The sequence below is a fragment of the Acipenser ruthenus genome, chromosome 18 (assembly GCF_902713425.1).
Source record: "Acipenser ruthenus chromosome 18, fAciRut3.2 maternal haplotype, whole genome shotgun sequence".
NCBI classification, from domain to species: Eukaryota; Metazoa; Chordata; class Actinopteri; order Acipenseriformes; family Acipenseridae; genus Acipenser; species Acipenser ruthenus.
The window spans coordinates 3,352,515-3,376,770 of NC_081206.1; the positions used below are offsets into that span (position 1 = coordinate 3,352,515).

Consider the following 24,256-nt stretch of genomic DNA (forward strand, 5'->3'; position numbering starts at 1 on the left):
TTCGAAAGTTGTATCACATCTAACAACACGGTTTATATAGCAGATGTTGCATTTGCGGGTGTACTGTAAAAACAGGCTAAGTAATTTAAAAGTCCATTAACTCCATGTATAGTTGCATTCACGGTTATTTGGCACTTTTTAATCACTTTTGCAAATTATTGAAATGTGTACTAAATGCAACGAGTGCACAAACCAACGAAATCAAGGCTGCTTAACACTAAAGCAGTTTCTTCTAATAAGGAATATAAATTTTCCTTACAGGTAAATATGATAACTAAATATTTAACTTGATCAATAAAAAAGTAACTCTCGGAGGGCAGAACTCCGGAAAGCCACCGCATATAATCGGTTGGCTGATTTTGGTTGGAAGCGTATAGAACATTCAATAGGCCTTAGCCCCTGTCAAAGTCATTCAAATGGAAAAGGAAAACTGCCTCTGATGTTTGACGAGATTCCAGTTGCCAAGATGTATTCTTTGGCAGTGGTTCTTTTTTAATGCACTGCAATGAATGACAGCCAAACAAAGTACAGCAAATGAGAAATGTTGATGTTTTTTTGTTGTCTTTGCCGCAGATAGCATGTGATGTTCACGGGCAGGCAGACGGACAGACACAGCCTAATGGAGGTCTACATTATGCATCTTTGCATAAATACATTTTGTGAAAATTGACACAATAAGGATCGCGGTACTAGATCAAAATATAAATGTTATATATTGAGAGAGTGAGAAATAGTGAGATACAGATTCAAACACACGCAAGGTATTTGTTTGAGAACACGCTGGCTGAGGCACTAATGATAATATTATGTACTACAAATAGACTATCGGAATAAATCACCTATTGATTACTAGTCACATCTAGTTAGTAGTCCTGAGTGATGATACCTTTACAGGTGCCGTCGATTGCATCCAATGCATTTATATGCCTACTTATATGCAAACAATTTCGACTATCAAAATGGTTATCTATCTGGCTGCAGCTGCAGCTCCTGCTGCTCGGTTGTTTTTCATATACCCCTGTAGCTTTAAGAATTACTGCCTTGTAAAAGTTTAATGGATAAATCGCTTGATCAGATCCATCCGCCTAATTGATCTCCACCGTTGCAAGCCTGGGCACACCTCTTCTCTGTTTCAGATCGGATCTCCTTCCGCCACAGTTAGCAGGCCCGCAGTCTCGAGCAGACCCGCAGAAGGGAGAGGAGCCAGCGGAGTAGTCGACAGCAGCAGCAGCAGCAGCAGCTCCCAAACGCGCAGTGTGTGAACTGAACGGGGGCGATTTTATTTAAAAATAAAGCCTGGGACAATAGTTCCCTGGGACCTGAGCTGGATTTTGGATCCCCCTGATGCGAGTGAGTGGCAAAGAGTCCTGGAACAAAAATCAAAGCGATGGGAGCCTTTGGAGTGGTCATAGGGATTTTACACTGCATGGGACTTTACATCCAACTTAGCGCCTCGTCAAAGCAAGCTGGATACCCGGACCTGGAGAATCATATCTCCGGCAATGGTAAGTGCCGTTTAACTGTGCCACAAAACACACAGGACGAAGTCGTAGCAAGAAAAAAAAAAACTCTGTGCCAAAATATGAACTGGATATCGACTGTTAAATACAAGCAAAATAACGCAACGAGGGAAGGTAGATGTGATTTATGACAGATAATCTTTTTCATATAGCTAACTGTGGTATCTCTCTACTATTTAATACAGTAGTAACCATACAGAGAGCGCAAAGGTGAAATGGACACCGACAGTTCTCCAGAATAACCGACAAGAGATACTGTTGCAGGCTACTCCAAAAGAGAGGTTCAGTAACATGCACTCTACTAATAAATAAGGTTGAACATCGCTAATAATAATAATAATAATAATAATAATAATAATAATAATAATAATAATAATAATAATAATAATAATAGAGAATTGTGAATGACAGGATGTAAAAAGAGAATATGTTTGAATGTAAAGATAACCGAAACAAATTTCCTTTAAACATCTGTTCTGTATTTTTATTCTAATTGTATTACTGAATGTTACATATCGTAGCATCATAAGTGTACTAACACCTCAGTCATTTATTTTGTAGCTGGTACTTTAGTTTGGCCTCTGCACATATACTGCTTTTAGTGGGGTTTTATTTTGAATTGTTTTATTAAGAGTACAATGCTATCATTTTATTATATCTACCTGTTACGCTGTCCATATAAAATAGACCAATGACAACTACATTATTTTAATAGCGACCTGTAATGTACGAAGAGATTGCTTCTCCGTTCTGTCTTCCAGTATTTGACGTTAGTTTAGAATGACGCAAACGGAAAGATTTGGGTTCAATGCATAACTGTTTAATTAACGATATAATAGAATATTGTGATTTCAATGCAAAGATCAAATGTGTTTGCTGTCAGTGCAACACCTCAACCCCATACAGGTGCATAGTTAGCATAACCAATAAATAGATGCGAATTAGCTATGAAAATACACGGAAGCAGATAGGGCTGCATACCAGTTTGTCTTTTTAGTTGAAAAAACAAGCCCTGAAGTAAAGTCATTTCTTTTGGTGTGTGTATATCTTACCTATGCATAGATTCTCACTAACTGTAAAAAAAAAAGTTAATAATTTCTTTTAATTATTTGTTTAGGATCTTATTATCAAAGTGGCGAATGATGCATCAAGAGTTTAAAACATGCACAGTATGATAAAACAGCTGGGCATTTTTTTTAAATTTTATTATTTTATTTATTTATTTATTTTTAAACAGCTACCCTTATACTGAGCATTGTGACCGTACTGTAGGGTCGACAGTCTTAGTGCTTTGAGGCATAACTGGGTCTGTCTTTGAGTTAAACCAAAAAAAAAAAAAGAAATGATCACCTGATTTCAAAGGGAGATTATAAAATAATAAATTGTACAGTGTCTAAATAAAACTGTGAGTGTATTATTTTCTATATAAGATAGTTATATAGTTTGTAGCTTGACCCACTCCGAAGTTAGATTTGTGTGGGTTTATCTGTTTCTATCTGTCTGCTGCACAGTATAAATATATACAAGTGCACATCCATATACAGTCCCTGCCCTCTTATACAGCAGCCATAGTTTGTAAGCAGCGACAGTTACCTGCAATCAGTAATTTACCCCCCATCCAGGGAGACTGATCCTTAATCCCAGCTACCTGGTCACTTGGGAAGTACAGTGAAGCGGTACTGTAGTTTGTACTGTTACACAGTAAAGAGGAACCACTCAGAAGCAATAATAGGGACCAGCATCTTTGTCCTTAGTCAATTAAATAATCCATATCAATCCATATTACTGTTTCACTAGACATGTAAATGAATTAATAACACTGGAAATGTACATCTGTAGCATTGCTTAGTACAAGCACTAGCACATCTTGTAGTCTGAGTGTGCATTTCAGTAGCAGTAACAGAATTGCCTGCAAAGTACTTGTAGTAATGGACCGAGGTTACATGCCCACAAGAATTCTGGTTGTTTTTCTGAACGTCTGAAATGAACCAAATAAAAGGGTACATTAGGATTACACAATATGTTGAATCTCAGCTAATTTTCTATCTTCAGTAAACCGCTACAAACACATTGTCAAGCCACAGTTCAAACATCCTCAAACGTGTGATAGCTGGCTTCTGTGCACACTGTCGCACCTCCATGTAAAGCAGCTATCAGGATTTTGACATTACTTGCATAATCAACGTGTCTGTGCGCAGGGTTTTGAACCCCTCTTCCTTGTAGAGTATTAATGCTGTCAGTCATTCCAGCAGCAGAGCATGCAGGTGCTTCGTTGTATTCTTGGCCAGTGTCCTTCAGTCTGTAACCAGCATATCAGGTAGGGAAGTAGGTCAGCCGAGAAGACCTTTGCCGGGTGTCTCTTTTCTCTGTTCTGACACTGATCTAGCTGTGAGGCCTCTACAACACTCCCTATTAGGCTTGCAGATAAGAGCAATGCTGTGGTGACACATGGCTTTTAATGATGCTGCACTGTCCCTGCTAATGAGGCTGCTTAGATTTTGAGCAATCACTCTTTTTCTTTTTTCTTTCTTTTACCCTCTTGTGTTTTATATGCTGTGAATTGTAGGTGCTGTTTGGTACAAGCTGGCATCAGTACCACAAGAGCGCTGGCAGCATGCCTTCTCATCTAATCCTATTTATTCTTTATAACTCAATGGGCAGCTCCATTCCAGACTGCCGTCTCCTAAATTAAAATCCAGGGACAGTGATTCAAGATAGTAACACATGGAAAACCGCATTGCATAGATATATTGTTTTCATCTTTCATAGTCCAGTGATTCATCCAAAACTATAAAGTAGTAGAGTATGTAGTTAAACTAAAGGTTAAACTTTAAGTTTCTTTGGTAGCACCTGAGGACAGGGTGTATGTAACAGTGTAATAACATGGTAATAACTGGGTAACGACCAATAGTGCCTGATTGCACATGGTAACTGGTGGTGCAATATGTGTGTGGTTACATGGGAATGTTCTGTAAGGTGGTATTACCGTGTAATGACATCAGGTAACAAGATGTTTTTAACAGTAGTTACTGTGTAAGAGGTAGTTACCTAGTTATTACAATGTAATTAGACAGACCGTGCCGTGTAATCTAAAGTGCTACAGTTTCTAATTAACTCTACAATATTTCAGTGTATTTTAATGGTCCAGGTACAATGACACTGGCTACAGTCAGACACAGTGTAGACAGGGCTATGTCAGCCTCCCTACAATGTACTGTACACCGACGTACCTCAGCGCAGGCATCTCGAGAGGTGGATGTCTAGTTCATTAACCACTGTGCCATCCTTAGCACCTATTTAAACACTGCATTTCTCATTCCAATGGAAAGCATTGCTGTCCACTCTGTACCAGCTCTGTTGAAGCACGGCACACTGTGCTAGTTCAGTAGCAGTGGTGGGATGCAGCAGTGCCCCGACACAGATGGGTATTTTCTGGGTGAGCTGCTGGCACCGTTTTGATCTGATTTGCTAGGTATTCATGAGGAACAAAGGACACATCTTAAAGGATCATGTCAGCAGTGTGCTTGAGCTTTATTTTCATCAGATGACATATACTAGTTATTAATGAGGTTTCAAACCTCCCCGGGGAATGGCCCAGAGTGTGTGTATAGTGTTAGCAGGTTTGCCTTGGGGACTCTTGGGTGAGAATGACATATTTAACACTGGAGATTGTGCTTCACTGAACAGGAGAATTCAGTTTTACTCTAAAGTCAGCTACTGGCCTTGATACACAAAACAATTTTTTAGGGCACACAGGCTAAAAACTGCAAACCAATCCAAAACACCTGATCACTTGGGATAATCAGTCATATGACCTTAAACTATAATCTCTACAAACAGAGAGCAAGAAAATCTGTCATCTGTGATGAGAAACAGCATCTCAAATATTAATAATCATATCTCACGTGTTGTAGATGTCCCTTACCCTACCGACTGGGGATATCGATTTTCAGATCAAGATAAAACAGATTGATTTAAATAGTATTTTAATTCAAAGCACACTATCAGAACTTGCCAGCACTGCTATAAACCCTTTAGAGCTTTGTAGATCAGGAGCAGGCATTTAAAAATCAATTCTCTGCTTGACTAGAAACCATTGGAAATAGGCCAGAACTTGAGGAATATTAACCAAGGAGCCCAGATCAGAAGCACTTTGGGGAAGCATAGTCTGGTAGAAATTCTTGCTGTTTCTTGATAACCTCAAGTTTCCTTTAGTCAGTGGGGTAGACCTTCTCTTCGTTTGATGTGATTTATTCACCCACACGGTTGTTAGGATTTAATTGCAGATGGTCATTGTGCATGAACAAGTTATGTCTTAATTGACCTTTACCTATATATCATATAGTATCTGTGCCATTTTTCTTCCGCAACCTTCCAGCTCGTGCAGTCCTTGGCTTTCCTCACTGAGCACTCTGAGAACTGATTTTTGTGCTTGAGGGTATGGGATGGGATACCTCGTCATTTTATTGAGGCAGAATCATTTGGATCCTTTACTTGGCAAAGTTTTGAGATCAGTCGGCTACTTGGAACCGGACAAACTTAGATGAGCCGAATGGCCTTCCTCTCATTCGTGCATTTTTCTTTTGTTCTTCTGTTGAATGTATTACTATCTTTGCAGGCCTTTGCTTTTGCGCTTCAACAGTAAATATTCTGGTCATTCTCTCTGTTGTGGGTAACCGTTCACATGAAGAAAAAAGTGGATTTCCTTAAGATCAGGATAAAGTATTTTAGAGGAACTGATAATGTTCATATTGACTTGGCCATGGAGAAGAACTCATTAGGATCTCATCTAAGTGATCAACAGCATTAAATACAAACAGTATAATTGCCAGTTTCTATGCTGCTGGACTCACGGGGGTCAATCGACAGCATGGGTCAAGTCAATCAAAAATTGCTTGAGTGCTTTTAACAATTTGACCTCAGCCCATTTGTATCTGATTGCCTGTTATCAGGCATATTCATTATTGGATTATTAGTCTTGGTCTCTGGAGAGACAGGCAAGCTGCATTGGACCAGAGTAAGTATTCCATTGTTGGTGGAGGTCATTATGTAACCCTTTACTGTGTGTCTCTTTCATTTCCAGCTCTGTTCTGAGACACTGGTCTAGCTGTGAGGCCTCTACAACACTCCGTATTAGGCTTGCAGATAAGAGCAATACTGTGGTGACTCTTATCTTTTAATAATGCTGCACTGTCTATGCTAATGAAGCTTACTAGACTGCGCATATGCTTGGTTTAGCTTTAGTGTCCATGGGGATATTTCTGCAATAGTCTGAGCCCTTTTTTCTTCAGCAATATTTATGTAGGCATAAGCAAGACTAGTCTCCTGGTCTGAAATTTAGAGCAGAATTGTCTGTGCTCAAGTGATAAAAGCCTGCAGTGTTGAAACAGCAAAATAGGATAGTAGTTCCTCTGTGTTTTATTTGTTGACTCTTGAGTTCTAATTACTAAAATCCTCAAATTGAAAATGCTCAAGTCAAAATCCCACTACACTATAGTAGTCACCAATTCATTTTTATTATTTTCTCCCCCAATTTAGTAGTGTCCAATTATTTTGTTTCGCTCAGCTCACCGCTACCACCCCTGCGCTGACTCGGGAGGGGCGAAGATGAACACACGCTGTCCTCCGAAGCGTGTGCCACCAAGACACGTTTTTTGATCGGTATTGAAATTCTGGTTTTATAACAAGATATCATTTATATTACTGTGTGTAAATTCTAGAGATGTGAACATCCAAATGAGTAAGATTTGAAAAAGTTAGGAGTGAGATTTGGAAATACTTCATTAAAAAAAGCATTTTCATTTTCTTTCTGTTAGAAGTGAGACTGCTAAGATTGATGCCTACAATGAGTGAACCTTGCTTGAAATGACACGTGTGAAATTTCCCATTGCAGAATTTTCATAGGTTGTTGGTTCTATGGTCGCAGTGTGTGCAACACTGTGAGTTGAGCTGCCTGTATTTTGTATTAATTTGCTTGCTCTGAGGTCCCTATACTGAGCTCACTTTATTGGATACACTGGCTGCAGGACCCAGGCTTTCCAAATTGGATTAGTTCACTCAGAGGTTCCTCTTCATTGATTTACTGTCTCCCAGGTCCCTCTGCTGATTTCTCTATATTAACTGCTGGGCTTGAGATCATGCTGTGCAGCGGCTAAGTTAAGTTTGCAGGCTCTCTATCGCCACTATTGTCATATCAAATATCTGACCCTCTAAGTATTATTGAGTTTTACCTCATATATGTTTTAACTGAAGAAATAAGTAACCATAGGATTGCATGTTAGTTGTGGTTTTGCTTTTCTTATAGCATCTTTTAACAAATACCAAGCAACCAAAAACTGTGCTAACTGTGTGCAATTAGCATAATGCTGCATAAATGCCACTATAAGGATAGGCACACCATACAGTAAGTTGTACTTTATCTTTAATAAACATCTCTTTTTGATTTATAATATTCAAAAGATGCTGAAAACATTGCATTGGAACTAGTGACTACTGGGCTCTGTTTTATAGTTGTAAGATGTCCATACTGCTGTCCTGAGGTGTTTTTTTATTCTTAATTTTGCTGATACCGAAATCTCAGCATTCATTTGTCCAAAGACAAAACTGAACTGCCTCAGTATTCTTTGCTGTTCTTCTGGTCGGAGACTCTGTTGCCAGTTGAAATCTGACTGGCTTCCTAATCTCTGTCAAGCAAACATGTGCTGTGCAATCCTCTGTGCTTCAGTGGATAACACAATCGCTGTTGAACAGGCAGGACCTGGGTTACAATCCTGCTGGGATAAGAAGACCTCTGTTGTGTCCCCTTATCAGCAGTACTCTGGAATGGCATGAAGTGTGTCATGACTTCAAAGCTGTTCTTCAAACTTTGCCTGCAAGAGTGGCCAAGTGCATCTGTAAACTGGACACAATACCCAATTAATATCATTTATAATGGTTCTAAAATAAACTTAGGGGTTGAATTGATCAACCTATGTGCCACTGGGATAAGTCTCAACTTAGCTGTTAATTAAAGATAACCTGATATAACAATCCTTTTACAGCATTTTACAGCACTGAGGACTCACCCTGGATTGCATCATCTATCTTTTCATTACCCTTAAAAATAAGTGGTTGAAGCAATATAGGTGTTTATCATACCCTGGGAACAATTTAGAAAACAGTGGCTGCTGGATCCATACAATTCAAGAGGGTATGATTTAAATAGCCTAGTTAATATTCTCCCTGATTATGGCATTCCTTGCAACTATTAAAAAAAAAAAAGAAACTAAAACATTTGACAGGGCAAAATATTGTTGTTTGAGCCTTAAAACGAGTGTAGAAATATGAAAGCAGTGCGATATTACAGTGTGCACTGCGGTAGCTCAAAAACCTGTACTGTTGGTAAAATATTCAGACAACATTCTGTAAAACAGAGAAAAAGTTTTAATTGCTGCATATCAGATCAGCTGTCGACATTCGACTGTCTGAAAGTTAATGACTTGGAACAGGCAGGGAAGTCAGAATTAGTCAAAATGTTTATTCATAACTTTTTACATGTGTCAGTGAAACAGACTTAGACAGCTGTTAAACAGCCACAGCTGATAAAAAGCTCCATTTTGTTCCTGAGCTTTGAGACATGAACTAATACTAACCGTTCTTGGACTGATAAGATAAAGCAATGCTGTCAGGAAGGTGAGTGGTGTTGGGAAAATAACCAGTCCAAACAAGTAATAAATTCCAAATGGTCCAGCTTTATTTACTGCCAGTCACCCAATATGTCCACTTTAGACTCCTCGTCCCTGTAGTGCAGAAATAGTGGCGTTGTGGGTCATGGTTGTGTGCAGGGATAAGTGCTCCAGGGGTGTGTGCTGGCTGTGCGGCCTCAGCTCCTGTCAGTCCTCCTCTGCAACACACAACAATAAACATGAGAAAGGTGGTGTGATCAGTTTCAAAGCAAAGAAGAAACAAAAAAAAAAGATGGCTGGAGAGTAATGCCTCTAAATCCTCGGCACTCAATGTCTGCGTGTGCACAGCCAAGGCTGATCTTTCTCTCCGTGATGAGCACAATCTCTCTGGGATTGGGAAGACAATCTGGATGTTATTTTGAGTTTTGTGATCTCACCAGAAGTCCAATTTCAGCCTCTGTCATCTTCGATATTCGTCGGCCCACTCCCAAGCCTCTGTTTTAGCCCCACTGTTAAAATGTTGAGATGAGACAACAAACCCACTTTATAGCAGGCTATTTACATGATTTACTCATACAGCAAAAAAGTAAGGAAAACCAGGTAACTATGACAATGTGGAATGTGTCCTTCATGGGAAACCAACAAGGAAGCCTCACTAAGGAGGGTGGCCGTCCTATAAGTGAATTATTCACATGCTCTTTCAGCATCATATACCTTTTTAACATTTGTTTTCTGTTTCAATGCACAAGTCTGTTTTGGTGCATTAGATAAGGTTTGATATCCTTAAGCTTTTTCTTATAGCAACTCCTTAACTATATGATGATATTTTTCTAGCTTTATATTTAGTTCTCTTGTGAACAGGAGACATTCAGGATAAAATAACACTGTTATACCTTAAACCACAATGTTGCAGCCAGGGTCCTGCGGAGTAGCAATTGTACAAGGTCGGAGGCAATCTAGAGCAGATCTAAAAGCATGTAATACTTGTACAGCCTGGTACAGAATCTGCTGAGAATCCCTGGAACTCTTTAATAGTGTCCTTGACAATAACAGCTGCACATCATCGAATGGGGAATCCCAGACACAGCAATGGACAAACTGAAATGAGGCTTTTAATTCCTTCAGCACTAGTCCTATACATGGCAGGACAGTTTCAAAACTCAAAGAGCATACGAGTAGGTGTTGTTATGCGCACATGACTAATGAGAGACACAGTGATTGGAAAGCAGTTCCTTTGTAATGTGGTTCTTTCATAACCAAATGTGAGTGTTTGTTCTTTACCCCTTGCGCTCAATTCACAGCAAGTTTCTTCATAAAATCCAAAAGCCGGTGCGTTGACTTCACAACAATAAACTACATCTCCCTCACATTGGATGTCCGCACTCAGAAAAGAAGCAAGTTCAAATAATTATTAGTTCATGTTATTCTTATTTTCGAGGTTAAAAACACAAAAAACGAACATGTTTCGACCAAACAATGGCCAATGTTTTGTCTTGTAATTACAATATGATATTACAATACCATAAACCATTTAAGATTATAATCATGCTGTAGGACTGTTTCTGAGTACATAACAGCTACTGTAGCCCCCTTTTCCACTGTCATTCCACTGCAAAGCACTTTGAAATACCTCAGTGGAAAAAAGGGCTGTATAAATATGTCTACAAAGAAAGATCAAAACAAGCACAAGCTCTCCAGAGAAAGACAACAGTGGCTGGGATGCCCTTAGGCTTTTATTGAAACAACAATATTAAACTTCAAAGTGCAATCAAAAGACACAAACGGTAGGATATGATTGTACAAACCTGTCACAGTGTTCACGTCAGGTATTCCAGAGGGACAGGCCACATGGGTCATGGGAAGAATGGGCCTCTATTGGGCTCTATTCACAAAGAATGGGTTTTAATGTCTGTTTAATTGGGTTACCTAAATGGTATACTCTTTAAACATTTACCAGAATCAATTTCCCTACCTCCTTATTATTTAATAACATTATCATTGAACCCGCTTTTATTGCTGCGTATCGCTCTCTCAGCAGTCTAGGAGTTCCAAGGCTTAATCTGGTGGTAACATCTGTGTGTCTTATGATCTATCGAATCAGCCTCATTTGTGTTGTGTTTTTAAGCCTGCAGTTATTTTTATGACGTACGCTCAGCTGCAGATATTCATACTAATCCAATGACAGCTCCAGGGAGTACAAAGGCAGCAGATAAGTAAATCCCTTCATGCTGGGTATCACTTAACTTGAGAACGATTCAGAGGATCTCTTGATTTTCTTCTAGATTATGAGGATGACAGACATTAACAGGGTGATTTTAGTGCAGAATTAGTGCAGAACTCCAGGATCTGCAGAATTACAGGCACGGCTGACATTATAATTTCATTATTTTCTTTTTCTTTCATATCTGCCCTTTGGCTAGTTTCCCATTTTCTCCCTCTATCATCCCTGCCCTACCCCCTTTTTTTAAAATATCATACAGTATCTGCAGCCTGTGTACTACCCATTGTTCGAATAGCCATACCTTTTGTAACTTCTTTCGTAAGCTGGAATCAAAATGGGTTATCTTCAACAAATGTAGACTTTAATGCCAGTGCATACAGCGCAAACACTCATGTATTGCCTTACATTGCAATGGGTTTCACCAATAGAACAAAACAATAAGATGGGCAACTTGGATTCTAGCCTCCTCGTCTGTTCATTCCCGTTTGTGTGAAATAGTTCTGCCTTAGATCTTAGATCCTTATTTTAAACAGGCTTGTTGATGCACCACTTTAGGAAGGATGCAGCCCAGTAAGATAAATACAGCAGATGAACCAGGCTGTGCAAGCTAGACTCTTCCTGGTTAACAATCATGTCTTCGTTCTTCACAGCAGCTGGGTGATTAAATCAGGTGCGCCCCTGGTATCAGCCTGCCTCTCAGCAGCCTTTCACTCCCTTTCATCTGGGTTTCTTTCATTCTGCCTTTTCTTTATGAACTGTCTCTTATATGTCTTCAAAGTGCCAATCGGTTTTTATTTGCCTTGGCAAAACAGCCCGCCAGACTTCACTTAATCAAACGTTACAGTGGGAAAGGTGATCTCTTTCAGTTAGGTTTATACCAGCTTTAGACCCCTCCAGGGTGGGGGTTGAAACGCTTTGCCTTGCTTCCCGAAATATTAAACAGCAGCCACTGCTGGTGCTGAGCCGGCTTGGGCAAGGTTTAGTTTCTGTTGGCTTTGAATATCTGCAGGTTGGCTTTGAATATCCAGCAGATTTTTGCATAACTTTTTTAATAATATGTTTATGTAATAACGTAATAACTAATTCATTCATTAATTAACACACATGTAATTGGGACTAAAATTTGATCTCAATAAAAATCAATAAAACAGGTCACTTTGTGCACCAAGGCACTGCAATCTAACAGTAACAGTGTATGTTTTTAAAACTGCAGGGAGGGCCGTAGTTCAATAAATGGTGGCGGTCTATTTCAAGCATCTAAAGTATTGCACTTCTTAATACTTTGCTCAACCTTTTTCCTTCATACTTGTATTGTATTTAAATGTTGTTAATACAGAGTTTAAGGGTGGCGCTCATTTAGATCATTAAAGTAGTCCCAGATTTTCTGGGGTTGGATGAGTGCACTGATGCAAATGAGCAGGGCTTGTCAGTGCATGGGTTAGGGTTACTCTGCTCCCATTTCTCAGCTAATTTCTATTTAGCTGTTTTGATGGGCATGCACTGTCTTTCACTGCTGGAGGCTTATGAACTGTCTTGAGGCGTGCATTTTTTAATTTTTTTATTTTTTTATTGCTTGGTTGGTGCAGGCATGGTAGTGAGGTTTTTGCAAGATGAGCAGAGCAGCAGCGTAATCAAGATAACTACGGCATGTGATCGGTATGTTATGCCAGTTTGATTACCAGCAGTATTCTGGTATTTATTATTACAGGAATCCTAACATGATTCTCCATGTTATCCATACATCATTCTTAAAGGATTACTGCAGTATTCACATTTTATGCATGGCATTTCTCTAAGATTACTTCAGCATTCCTTGAAGATTAAATTCTAGTATTCCTACAGGGTGTTTACGAACTGAAAGTTACACAGCGGCCGTGTCAGGCAGAACAAGTTTCTGTCTCTAAGGTACAGACTACCCTGGGGCTAGACAGACTAAAATGTGTTCTTACAGTAAACGGAGGTCTATTCCTAGAGCACTTAAGAGAGCTGGCTAGGGGATACAAACAGAGATGCCAAACCTGTCTCCCATTGAGCTTCAGACTGCTTTTCCACAGTAAACAGATTTCCCCTGCATGGTTGAAATACCACAGCAGGCAGCAGGGAGAGAACCAGCAGAGGGGGCTCTGTGCATAAAAACTCCCATATAGATTCTGTTTGGAGATGATTGATTTATCTTTATTACATTTTCTATGAAGCGTAAGCATTTTTCTGCTTTGCAGGTCTTGCTAACCTAACTTTAGAAGCATTTGACCATTAATGAATAAATAAGTTGCTAAAAGCTACTAAATGATTTTAACAAAAACATGTTTGTCAGTTTCAATGACATACCTTATATCATTCTTTAGGGACCTGGCAGTCTATTTAAACAGACAGATCTTAATACCACCATCATCTGGTGCTTGTGTCAGCTTTACCAGGATTTCACTTCGTTTTATTGCACTTTGCTATAGCATACCCATCTTTAACATAGAGTTTGAAATAAATGTCTATGTTCTTCCATTTTACCAAAGCGCCCCTTTGTTTAAATGACAAGTGCTTTTCTCAGTTAAATTTACCTCAAAATGTAATTTATTTAATTATTTTTAGAGCTCATTATGAAATGGATCATCCATGTAAATTTGAAAAGGCTTGAAAGTTAGTTTTAATTTGCAAATCTGTAGACAGGCTCTTTTAAGGTTTGTAATATTCCTGTAATGTGGTTACCATTGTTGCAAGCCTAATAGCATTTTAATAGTCAAAAGGATAATTACAGCTTAAGGGCTCTTTTGCACTCCTGCAGCTTCAGCCCCCAGAGGCCTGAGCCTATGAAGAGAGTGCAGTCAAGGGCAGTCAGAGGGATTGTGCTTCTAGGAGGTGACAAAGAAAATGCTGGTCAACCTCCCAGTGAAGATTATTATTACTATATTACATGCCAAGCTTTTATTTTACCATATACCTCAGTGTTTAACAGTCAAATAATTTCAGTACTGACGTAACACTGTAGTTCATTTAAATGTAAAACAAAGGCGCCCTCAAAGACTTCACTATAATGGCTTCGGTTTTCAGAATCTGATGGAAAAAATCTGCTAGTAGACTTAAAAATTAACATTAAATGTGTATGATATTTCATCAGAGAGAAGTAGGTGGCAATAAAGAAATACGTGGAGTTCTATCAAACCTCCCAAATTCTATACAGTATAAAGCTGTAATTCTATCAAGGGAACCTGGAGCCATGATAAACCACAAGAGCGAAGCCTTTGCATCTTTACGTTGTCTAAAAGAATCTTTCCGTTAATGCTATACGATATTAAATGTATTTTCATTTGTACTTCCTATGACTATACATTTCAACTGTGTGCAATAACACATCGCCCTTTCAATCGTCACGTGAAAAGATTGACATTACCTTTTAGCCGTCATTTCATGTTATTGAATAAATGGCAATACATGGATATTAAAACTGTACATGTTTTATTTATGTCAATTACCAAGCAAGGTAGAATAAACTGTATTCAAATCAATGTAAAAGGCATTGCTCCCAGCTCTGTCTGTACAGTCACTGTTTTGCCAGCTCTAAATGAAAAGTGTCAAAACGAATAATGAATTCAAAACACACAAATGGAACGCTTAACATTCATCTTGAAAGCTTCATTTAAGTGGCAAGAAAATGAAAAGGGCATTGATTTAAAAAAAATGCAATAAGGAGATGTTTTTGCCATAATGCTAGTGCCCAGTGATTACAGCACAGAAATAAAACACAGATATCATCTGAGAATCAGGGCTCTCAAATGCAGCAGATCTGAGCCCTATAGCTTGTTCTCCACACCTGTCTGTCTGTTCATGTGTTACCAGTACATTTTTTCAAATATATACAACTGTGATAAGGTCATTCTTAGCACAGGTCACTGTAGATATTAGGAGGTACCTGTCAATTTCCAGTGGGGGGGGGGGGGGGGGGGTAGGTCCAAGTTGCCAAGCTAAAGCTTTGTGTAAGTCCTCTTAAAAACATACTGAAAGAAAAGACAACATTTAAAAAAATAATTATGTTTTAGATCCCAGAAGGGAAATAAATCCTGCTATTAAAGTCCTCTGTTATAAATATGCCAGTCACATATTTATGAGATTAAATGGAAAAGCGTCTCCCTAATCATGAACTTCTAATAGAGTATTGAGCATTGGTAACTTAATAAACTTTTTAGTCTATATTACAAAATTTGATTCAATGTATTCTCTGTTTAATTGGCACCATTTAGGCTGAATGAGAAATGACTGGTTAGAGGACAGAAGGAGGAATTCTAAATAACTTGATGTTTTATCACTGAAAAGGAAGCAGAACACAAGGGGCTAGCTTCTCAAAGCATTTACCTTAGATCGTCACCGTTTTTATCTGAAAGGAAAAAAAAACACCATTACAATTCTAAAAAGAGAAACAACTCAAGATCACTTTCAAGTTCATAACTTAAAAGTCTGATTTGTTTACACCTGGTTTTTATTTGGGTGGTTTCTCCTTTCTGAAAAACATTTTGCTCATGCCGATTGGGAGTAAATAGCTTTGAGAATTTTGGCCAGTGAGTTTTTTTTGGTTTAGGGCCTTATTCACAATGACTATTTTAAAGAATGTTTTTAAAGGACCGTTTATGAATGTTTTTAAACATTCTTTAAGATTTAATAATCAGCCCTTAGTAAAACGTTCCTTAAAATAGTCCTAAAAGTTTTGTGAATAGGTCCATCCTGTAATACCCTTTTCACCTCTTCTTCTCTTCAACATTGAGTCATTGAAGTTTGTAGCTGTGAGAGACAAGAATATTTCTGTAGGCTACATGTTTAGGTAGCTTTCTTAGTTATTTATTTAAACAGGAAATGTAGCTACATGTCAAGACAGAGTTAACAAAGTGTTGCTGGTCCCTACAGCACAGTAAAACAGATACCAAACAAAAATTCATTCCAGCCATTATCCACGTCCACATATAAAATGCTTGTTTGTTGGGGACTGGTAGATAGCCAGTTTCCATCCTGCCTATGTCTGTTTCATACTGTACACAAAGCTGCAGATAATAGACATGCAAATAACATGATTAATTAGCCCTGGTTGCTTAGGCCTGGACACGGATTGCATTTTAAAGTGCTGTTTAAATAGAGAGGGAGTAGATGCCAAGGACAAATGATCAGCTGTAAGCAGCCAGACAGCAACAAGAAACCCTGGAGCCTGCAAGATAACCTCTTATTAGTGGGACTGGCATAACATTACAGCTGTAGAGCAACATGCTGAATTTCCTTCTACATGAAAGTGAAAACTCATGAGAATGATTGTGTCCCAAGGCCTATATGGAGATGCAACATGTTCTTAGATTTTACAGAAAACCAAAACCTGTTCTCCCTTTAGAAAAAGCTAGATAAAATATCTGACAAAATTGTTAAATTGTGAGGAATGATGCTGGTGACTGCTTGTTAAGACTACTGAATATCATGGCAGTCTGGGCAGAGACTGCTTGTGTCTATTAGAAGTGACAGCAGTCTCTTCAGGGATAGCAAGATATTAAACAAGCAGGTAAGCTGAAATGAAGCAGATACCCCACCCTCAGTCATTATGTATGTATTCCTCTTTCCCCATACTCGAGGTTAGTGTCTGTGGCAATAAGAGGCTGGGGCTTCCCCTCACCAATAAGGGATATTGCTATTCCAGAAGCATTAATTCAAAATGTACTTTGTCTATACCTGGATGAAAGATTCCTGGTACAGTGAATAATTACCGCCTAAGGATAAACATCCTTTTAATAAATGACTTTCTGGGGATAAGTACCTGGTAGTTTAATAATGGTATTGTGTGATAATGAAACAGCACAACAAGTATATTAATGTAGCAGTTAAAGAATTGAAATTCGAGGCTGTTTAGGTCATGAATGAGCTCAAATAAGGACGCTACAAAAGGCTTGCAGTTGCTTTAGGGTTAAAGATTTCTTTCACTCAAATGCAAGGTAACCTCATACGAGGACAGATGATAATAAATCTTTCAGCCAGTATAGCCTGACTTTGCCCATGCATGCCTCTCTTTTTGATGTAATTTGGAGTTTAGTGCAATGACCTTGTATTGGCTCCTCATGTGAGGTAATTATGCAGGAATGGCTGTCCTACATCGTGATCTCATACAAGTAATAAAAATAAGTCTTAAAACACATAATATTTGTTTCCTGTGGTTCATGGAAATTCATACATGACAGGGTTCAAACAGACCCCGTGATGGTATGCCAGACGTTTTATAAATATAATCATTTTCAATAACAAGTTTGTAGTTTTTTTCATGAACACAATGATTGAATTCATGAATCCTAAAGCAGCACAGACATTTGGTTCTGAACCCTGTCCAGTGTCGTGCTTCAGTAGATGAAGAAATCCTTGAGCGGTGTGTTGTTGTTCAGGGAGAGGCTCGCTCTTCGGTGGCTTCCTCAGAAAAGAGGTTAGCAGTAAATTAAAAATCTGTAAAAGGAAGCAGTTTAGAGGATTTCTGCACCATCTGCACCACGTTTGATAGGTATACAGGGGAGCAGCTGCACTGACGCCTTCATTTGCAAAGGCCTTCACAGGTTTTCACAGCGAAGGATTAAAGAACATAATCTTGAAATGAACATGACCAGTAAATGGAGTGCCGTTGCTATTGTCATTGGATCAAATGCATCATTTTATTAGATTATTTCAGGGAAGGCATTGCTTTTTTTAATCAGATGGGGCTCACAGCAGCCCTGAGCATTTAGTAGCATTCAGATTCCTATGCACCTGTGTCTCTCAGCGTCTCCTAAGTATTTTCTTGGCTGTGCCTTCTGATCTATGGCTGCCAGTTTCCTCAAGCTCCCATCTGTTCAGCTAATGTCAGCTGTCACCAATGCATACTCTCGCTTTACGCCAACGCTTTGCAGTTCCCTTTTAAAATGTAATTCCTAAAATCTGAAATCCTGACTAAAGTCTGGACTCAAAGCATACGGTAGGCTGTATAGCTGTTTAGCCTGGTGTTAGAGTTACTGTTTCCTTGCTCAGACTGAGTGTATTGTTTTAATCGGATCTGTTCTGTATAATGCCCTCCTAAATGAAAACGGGTTCTAGGGTTATGTGGTTGGGTTGTGTATTGTGCTCACATACCAGAATGCCTGGAAAGTGTAATAACACAGCGGCACCACCTTTTCTGTAGTATGTGCAAAGCACTCGTATTTGTTTTTTAAACCTGCTGAAAATCACAGCAACTGCTTGTAAGATATATTTTGGCAGTTTTTGTCTCTTGAAGAAGAATTACCAGTTGAATGAAGATCAGGGCTGGTCATGCTGAAATCTCTACCAGGGAAAGGAACTCGGTCTTCAGGTAAAGGTTGGCAGTGCGGAAAAACGGCATCTGTTGTATTCGCGTAAGCCCTTGAGTTAACAATGGTGCGATGAAGATGTGGTGCAGCAGGTTCTCAATTTGCCTCTGTTTAGTTTCAGCCCTGTTCACAGAAGTGCCCCATGACATCACAACGCAGCCGGGTCAGGATGTGGAGATGGCCTGCTCCTTCCGTGGCAGCGGCTCACCCTCCTACTCCCTGGAGATCCAGTGGTGGTACATCAGAAACCACAAAGACTGGATGGACAAACAGGCATGGACCTCCAACCAGGTGAGGTCTACACAGAATGGGATCAGGGGTCATCACGCACTGAGCAGCCACCTTTTTGAAAGAGTAAAACCTGGGCAGCATTCTAGGGATAAAGCTAGCATTACTGACCTAATTATGTTAGCAAACACTGAGCTACTTTATTTTAAAGGTAGCTCACAATTCAAACACTAGCCTTACATTTAATCCACTAGCCTCACACGTTGGGGACTTGTTGGAGTGTCATAAGTTTTATAGTCAACCCTACTCATATAGAGCGTTGAGTTTAATACATTGTGGCTGTGGGCCAATGCACGAAGAACTTTTTTTCTTTTACTGTTTATTAAACCATTTGAATTTGAGTAATATTTTCCCCTACCCTTCTTCTCCTTCTCTTACTTTCATCATGCTTCTATAAGTGGCACCAGTCCCCAGGTGCATAGAAAGCTGTAAAAACACAGTTAAGAGGGTAAGGACGTGGTGGGGGGTAGCGGGCTGCCCACCTCCTGCTGTGGCACTGTAATTAGATGAAGGAAAAAGATGAAAGGAACCGCAGTTCATCAGCACTGTATTTCATTGACTTGAAATGTATTAGGAGCTGTGGCAGTGCCATAGGGGGTTTAAGAACTGGAGCACCATCGCTCAGAACCAGGGACTGTGGTGGGGACAAGTTGTTCTGTTATTTATACAACCGATTCTAAAGGTAAATACACAGCCGTTTAATGAGGTTAAACTACAAACGAACTGCAGCAGTCATGCTTTCATTGGTGAATAGCTCCAGAACAGTTTAAAAACTTTGCAGATGGTGAGTACGTGCTGTCCTGGTTGTCCACAGTGGCTAATGACTTTATTGACAGAGATAAGGAAGAGGTTTCTATATATTTTTTTTTGTCCTATCCACTTGTACTGTACAAAATCAAGTCACTTTAACTATTATATCGTGGGTAGCACAAACAATGTATTCTTTTTCAGGAACTCCTAATCTGTTTCAGCAGCAATAAATTCCCTTGTTGCTAATTTCTTACACAATCACGATTGGTTTGATCCTCCTTTCTAACCCAGTGGTGTGTTTTTTTTCTCTTTGCTATCTCACAGATAATGCCCCAAGAACAGAATTTGAAGGATGCTACCAAAATTAGCGTGAGTTTGTTTATGTGCCTCTAGAATGCCTTGCCTGCTTGGAATAGTGTATAGTGACAGATATGGGTCTGTCTGTTAAAATATCAGATTGGGGATATCATAAAGAGAGACTTGTGTTCTCTCTTACAAAGAAATATCCTTTGAAACAGACAAGGAGGTAGCTGCTCAATTAGAAAGGCTGTGCAAATGGAGTATTGACGTAGATATGCTTAGTACACTTCTATTAAATGCAGTATTGACGTAGGTAAGCTTGGCACAGTTCTATCTTCTTAATGAAGAAACAGCTTAAAAACAAAGGTCCTTATATTGTCAAACTGATTGAGAGCTGCTAGCAAGCTGCCATCAAGGCATTTACATTATTACAACAGCTATTCCCAGTGGTGGTTACACTTGGGTCCAAGTCAATCAAATTGGATCCAATTCTAGAATTTAAAATGCATTGCCAGGGTGTTTAATAGGAAAGAACCACCCAGTCGCAAAGGATTGATTCAGTCAGCGACTCACGGTTTAGTGGAGCTGGGGGTTTGGTTCAGTCTCTGCACTTACTTTACAGGCAAGTTATGCTAACGAAATAGAGAGTATACAAAGCAACAAGCGTACATCAATTTGGCTTAACTGATTATCATTGATAGTAGATAGCATTCAGCTTATAATTAATAATGAAAGTTACCAATAAATCTATTAACACCTTTTATTAATGATATAAACCTACCAGTGGGCAACCCATACCTAATATATTTATGTAAACTAATCACAGAAGATTGCTCATGGTTGTATAATGCATGAATATATATATATATCTATATAGGTTCCCCGTGCTTTAGAGAGATAAGGCTGTTTAGGTGTGGGGGGGAAAAGCAATTTAGCTGTAGAAAGAAGGCATGTTTATCGCTGTGCAAGTTCCACTAATAATAGGTTATCTTGCTCTGCGATATCTTGTTGCTGTCTGGCTGTTTACAGCTGATCATTTGTCCTCGACGCCTAGTCCTTCTGTGTTTTAAAAAGCACTTTTTCCATGCAAAGAGGACCCAGGTCTTTTAGCAGAGAAAACAATGCAGAATGACCCTTGGTAGTGTTCCATTGGTCTGCTGTTGATTTCAGAGAGCCTGGGTAGGCTGCTGCTGAATTAGATTTGCGCTGCCATTGAGTCGATCACAGTAAGATAAGAAAGAGACATTCTGTTACTGGTGCGAAGTGGTACTGTCTGTAAAATTGAGCGTGACATCTTGTCTTTCTTTATTACTTACGATAATACGCAAGATACAATTACAGGCGCTATGCAAACACTGCTCTATGTAATAAATGAAATTGGCATTTTGTTGTATTTGCATTTTTAAGGTCAAATCCATTCTTTTTGTCACTCTGTTTTGCACTAGAATACAGTCATGAAGCCTTACCAGTGGCCCTACAGTGGCACTATATGCAAAATTGTACAATTGTATGAGACTTTAATATTTTAATATACCAATGGTATTAACGTGGTATAAACAAATACCGGTTGCAGTTCCATGTTACCATTGTGGTAGGACCACTTTGCAGTATTTGTTCCAAATTTGTTGCATTGCTGTTGTCTGTTAATGGTTCCTTCGGGGTAATAAGCTGGTATTATATTGTATCCTGAAGGGAATATACTGTATTGATTTTGCAATTTGTAATGACTCTGCTTTACCCACGCTAAATAGTTTTTAGAGCACTGAATTGCCTTACTGATTGCATGGTATTTTGAAATTCATTCCTGCAGTAATCAAGACCTCCTATGTGAACAGCTTCCTATTATAAGAGCAGCAAACCCCTCATATGTCACATGCTAATGCGCTTGTTATGATGAAACAAAACAGCGGTGCATCCTAACTCATCCACAAGGAGGTCGACTCACTGCGTCCTTCACAAAGGACTTCACATCCAAGACTGTGCTATTAAAAACACTAGTGCCCTCTTGTATCCACAGCACTGTATACGCTCCCAGTTTGCCTACTATCTTCTATCAAGATGGACATCAGTTGTGTCCTGGTAGGAACCAATCAGCCCCACCTACAAACTACATGTCCATAGTTAGCTTTTTTAGAGGTAGAGACTTATGATATGTGTAGGCATACAGGTGCGTTGGGCAGACCTTTGCAGTTTCAGTCTAGCTTGGGTCCTGTTTGAACTGAGAAATTCACACCATTTGTTCTGCTGTTTCTCTTGACAGGTCGTGAAAGTTGCTGGGAGTAACATCTCTCACAAGCTGCGCCTGTCTAGCGTGAAGCCCTCAGACGAGGGGACCTATGAGTGTCGGGTGATTGACTTCAGCGACGGCAAGGCCAGACACCACAAGGTTCGGGCTTACCTGCAGGTGGAATCAAACCAGAACTCGGAACCGCAGCACCACGGCACCGGCCACCGCCCACAGGAGACCAAGGCAGGGAGCCTCCAATCCAACCACGGCAAGCACGCACCCACACACAGCCATCACAAAGGAGGCAGGGAGCTGAAGAAACACTCGGCGGAGAATGCTAATGACTGCACTGACAGCTGTGTGCTGTAGAGCCAAGGCAGCCGGGCAGCCAGCCCAGACTGCAGCTACGACGTGAACCGCTTCTTGTAAATTGTATAAAGGAGTGCATGTTAAACATCTTTATAACGAATGTTTGTTGTTTATTAGTGGAAAGTCAAGACAACTGTACATTGGGATTCTGGGACGGTTTTTGAAGACAGCTACAGGAATAGGCATGATGGTTTCTGATTAAATCACTCGATATTCCTCATTATTTACTTCAAAGATCAAACATGTCCAAAGGGTGAAGCCAAAAGGGGAAATATTTGATATTATAAAAATGAAAGGCCTATAATTTCAGGGGCACAATTTCAATTTGTTAACAACAAAAATGATAACAAAGGATTTTTAATATTTGTTTTGCTTTTACAAATGGACGCATGTCTTGTTTGTGGAAGAATTCGTTTTTTACAGAATTTTGGTCTCACCCATAACCGCTTATCACATTAAATAAATCCTACCTGAATTAAAAACCTTAATGCGATCAGATAACATAATGTGGGGCATTGCATCACAAAAAAAAATTGATTATAATTATTTTACAAAACTAAAAATAAAAAATGTTAAAGAAAGCACTAAGTCCCTGATTGGCATGCTGTCTTTGATAAGTGCCAGTGTGTTAACATTCATCACAGTTAGTTTCATCTGGTTTGAGCAAGTTTTTTTTTTTTTTTTTTTTTTTAGAAACTTTTGAGTTTTTCTTTCTTTTTGCAAAACGACACTAAAGAGAGGTGGTAGGAGAGGTCAAACATACATTTATAAAAAATACCTTGAAAAAAAGGATTTCTATTGACAATTGATGGCTTAGATATGGAAAGGTATGCATCCTAGCCCCGAAGACTTGTTAAGCACAGTTGCATCTTCTAAAAACAGCTGTTTGACCGCAGACAAACCATTGTCATACATAAATAAACCAGGGCACTGCATACCTCTGGGACCATAATCACGACTGAACACCCAACCAGGTTGTCAATGAACACCCAGCACTGTACGATAACTATTAACAGAATTACATTGGTTTAGGTTATGCAGGACCACTGTGGACATGGGCACTTACTGAAGATAATTATTAAAGGGATCATCAAAAGACCATCCACCTTTCAAACCAAGGCTGTGTATGGACAATCCCTGTTGGTACAGTAGATGTCCCAGCTATGAAGTTAATAATCAGAGACAACTGCAAAATTTTTAATAAATGAAAAACACCCATCATTCTAAAAGGTTATAGTAACATTTTATGTGTCAGTATGATATAAAAACATTATTTATTCAACTTAAATCACTGATCCCTCACAAGAATAATAATAATAATGATAAAACTAATAAAACTTCCCCCGTTCTATTTCGGGAGACAGGGGTTTTCTTTCTTCAATACTGTTTATTTATGTAAATGTACAGTACAGTATGTAATCTTATGTAATCTTTATCCTAATATTAAAAAGAAAACGTGTCAATCAATTTCTTTACGATAATGGTACAATTATGTATGTATACTGTGATTCATGAACAATTCTATTATAAGATAGGCTTTAGGGTTAACCCCGTTTTAATGGCCTGAGAACCTACAATCCAATTGCAATCCC

General features: G+C 39.1%; 1 protein-coding gene across 1 annotated transcript; it reads left to right on the top strand.

The window, feature by feature from the left end:
• The first annotated feature begins 1,138 nt into the window (after positions 1-1,138).
• Positions 1,139-24,131, top strand: LOC117432529 (V-set and transmembrane domain-containing protein 2-like protein). Its single transcript, XM_058990852.1, has 4 exons — positions 1,139-1,505; positions 18,846-19,021; positions 20,093-20,137; positions 22,329-24,131. Exons 1-4 carry the CDS (start codon positions 1,388-1,390, stop codon positions 22,662-22,664), a joined length of 675 nt encoding a protein of 224 aa, XP_058846835.1. The 5' UTR covers positions 1,139-1,387; the 3' UTR covers positions 22,665-24,131.
• The last annotated feature ends 125 nt before the right edge of the window (positions 24,132-24,256 follow it).

What these genes read in the sequence shown, in the direction of transcription:
- LOC117432529 (XM_058990852.1), top strand. Translation starts at nt 1,388, where the DNA reads ATGGGAGCCTTTGGAGTGGTCATAGGGATTTTACACTGCATGGGACTT. An exon ending in GAATCATATCTCCGGCAATG is followed by an intron (nt 1,506 to 18,845) that starts GTAAGTGCCGTT and finishes GCCTCTGTTTAG; the next exon opens with TTTCAGCCCTGTTCACAGAA. An exon ending in AGGATGCTACCAAAATTAGC is followed by an intron (nt 20,138 to 22,328) that starts GTGAGTTTGTTT and finishes TTCTCTTGACAG; the next exon opens with GTCGTGAAAGTTGCTGGGAG.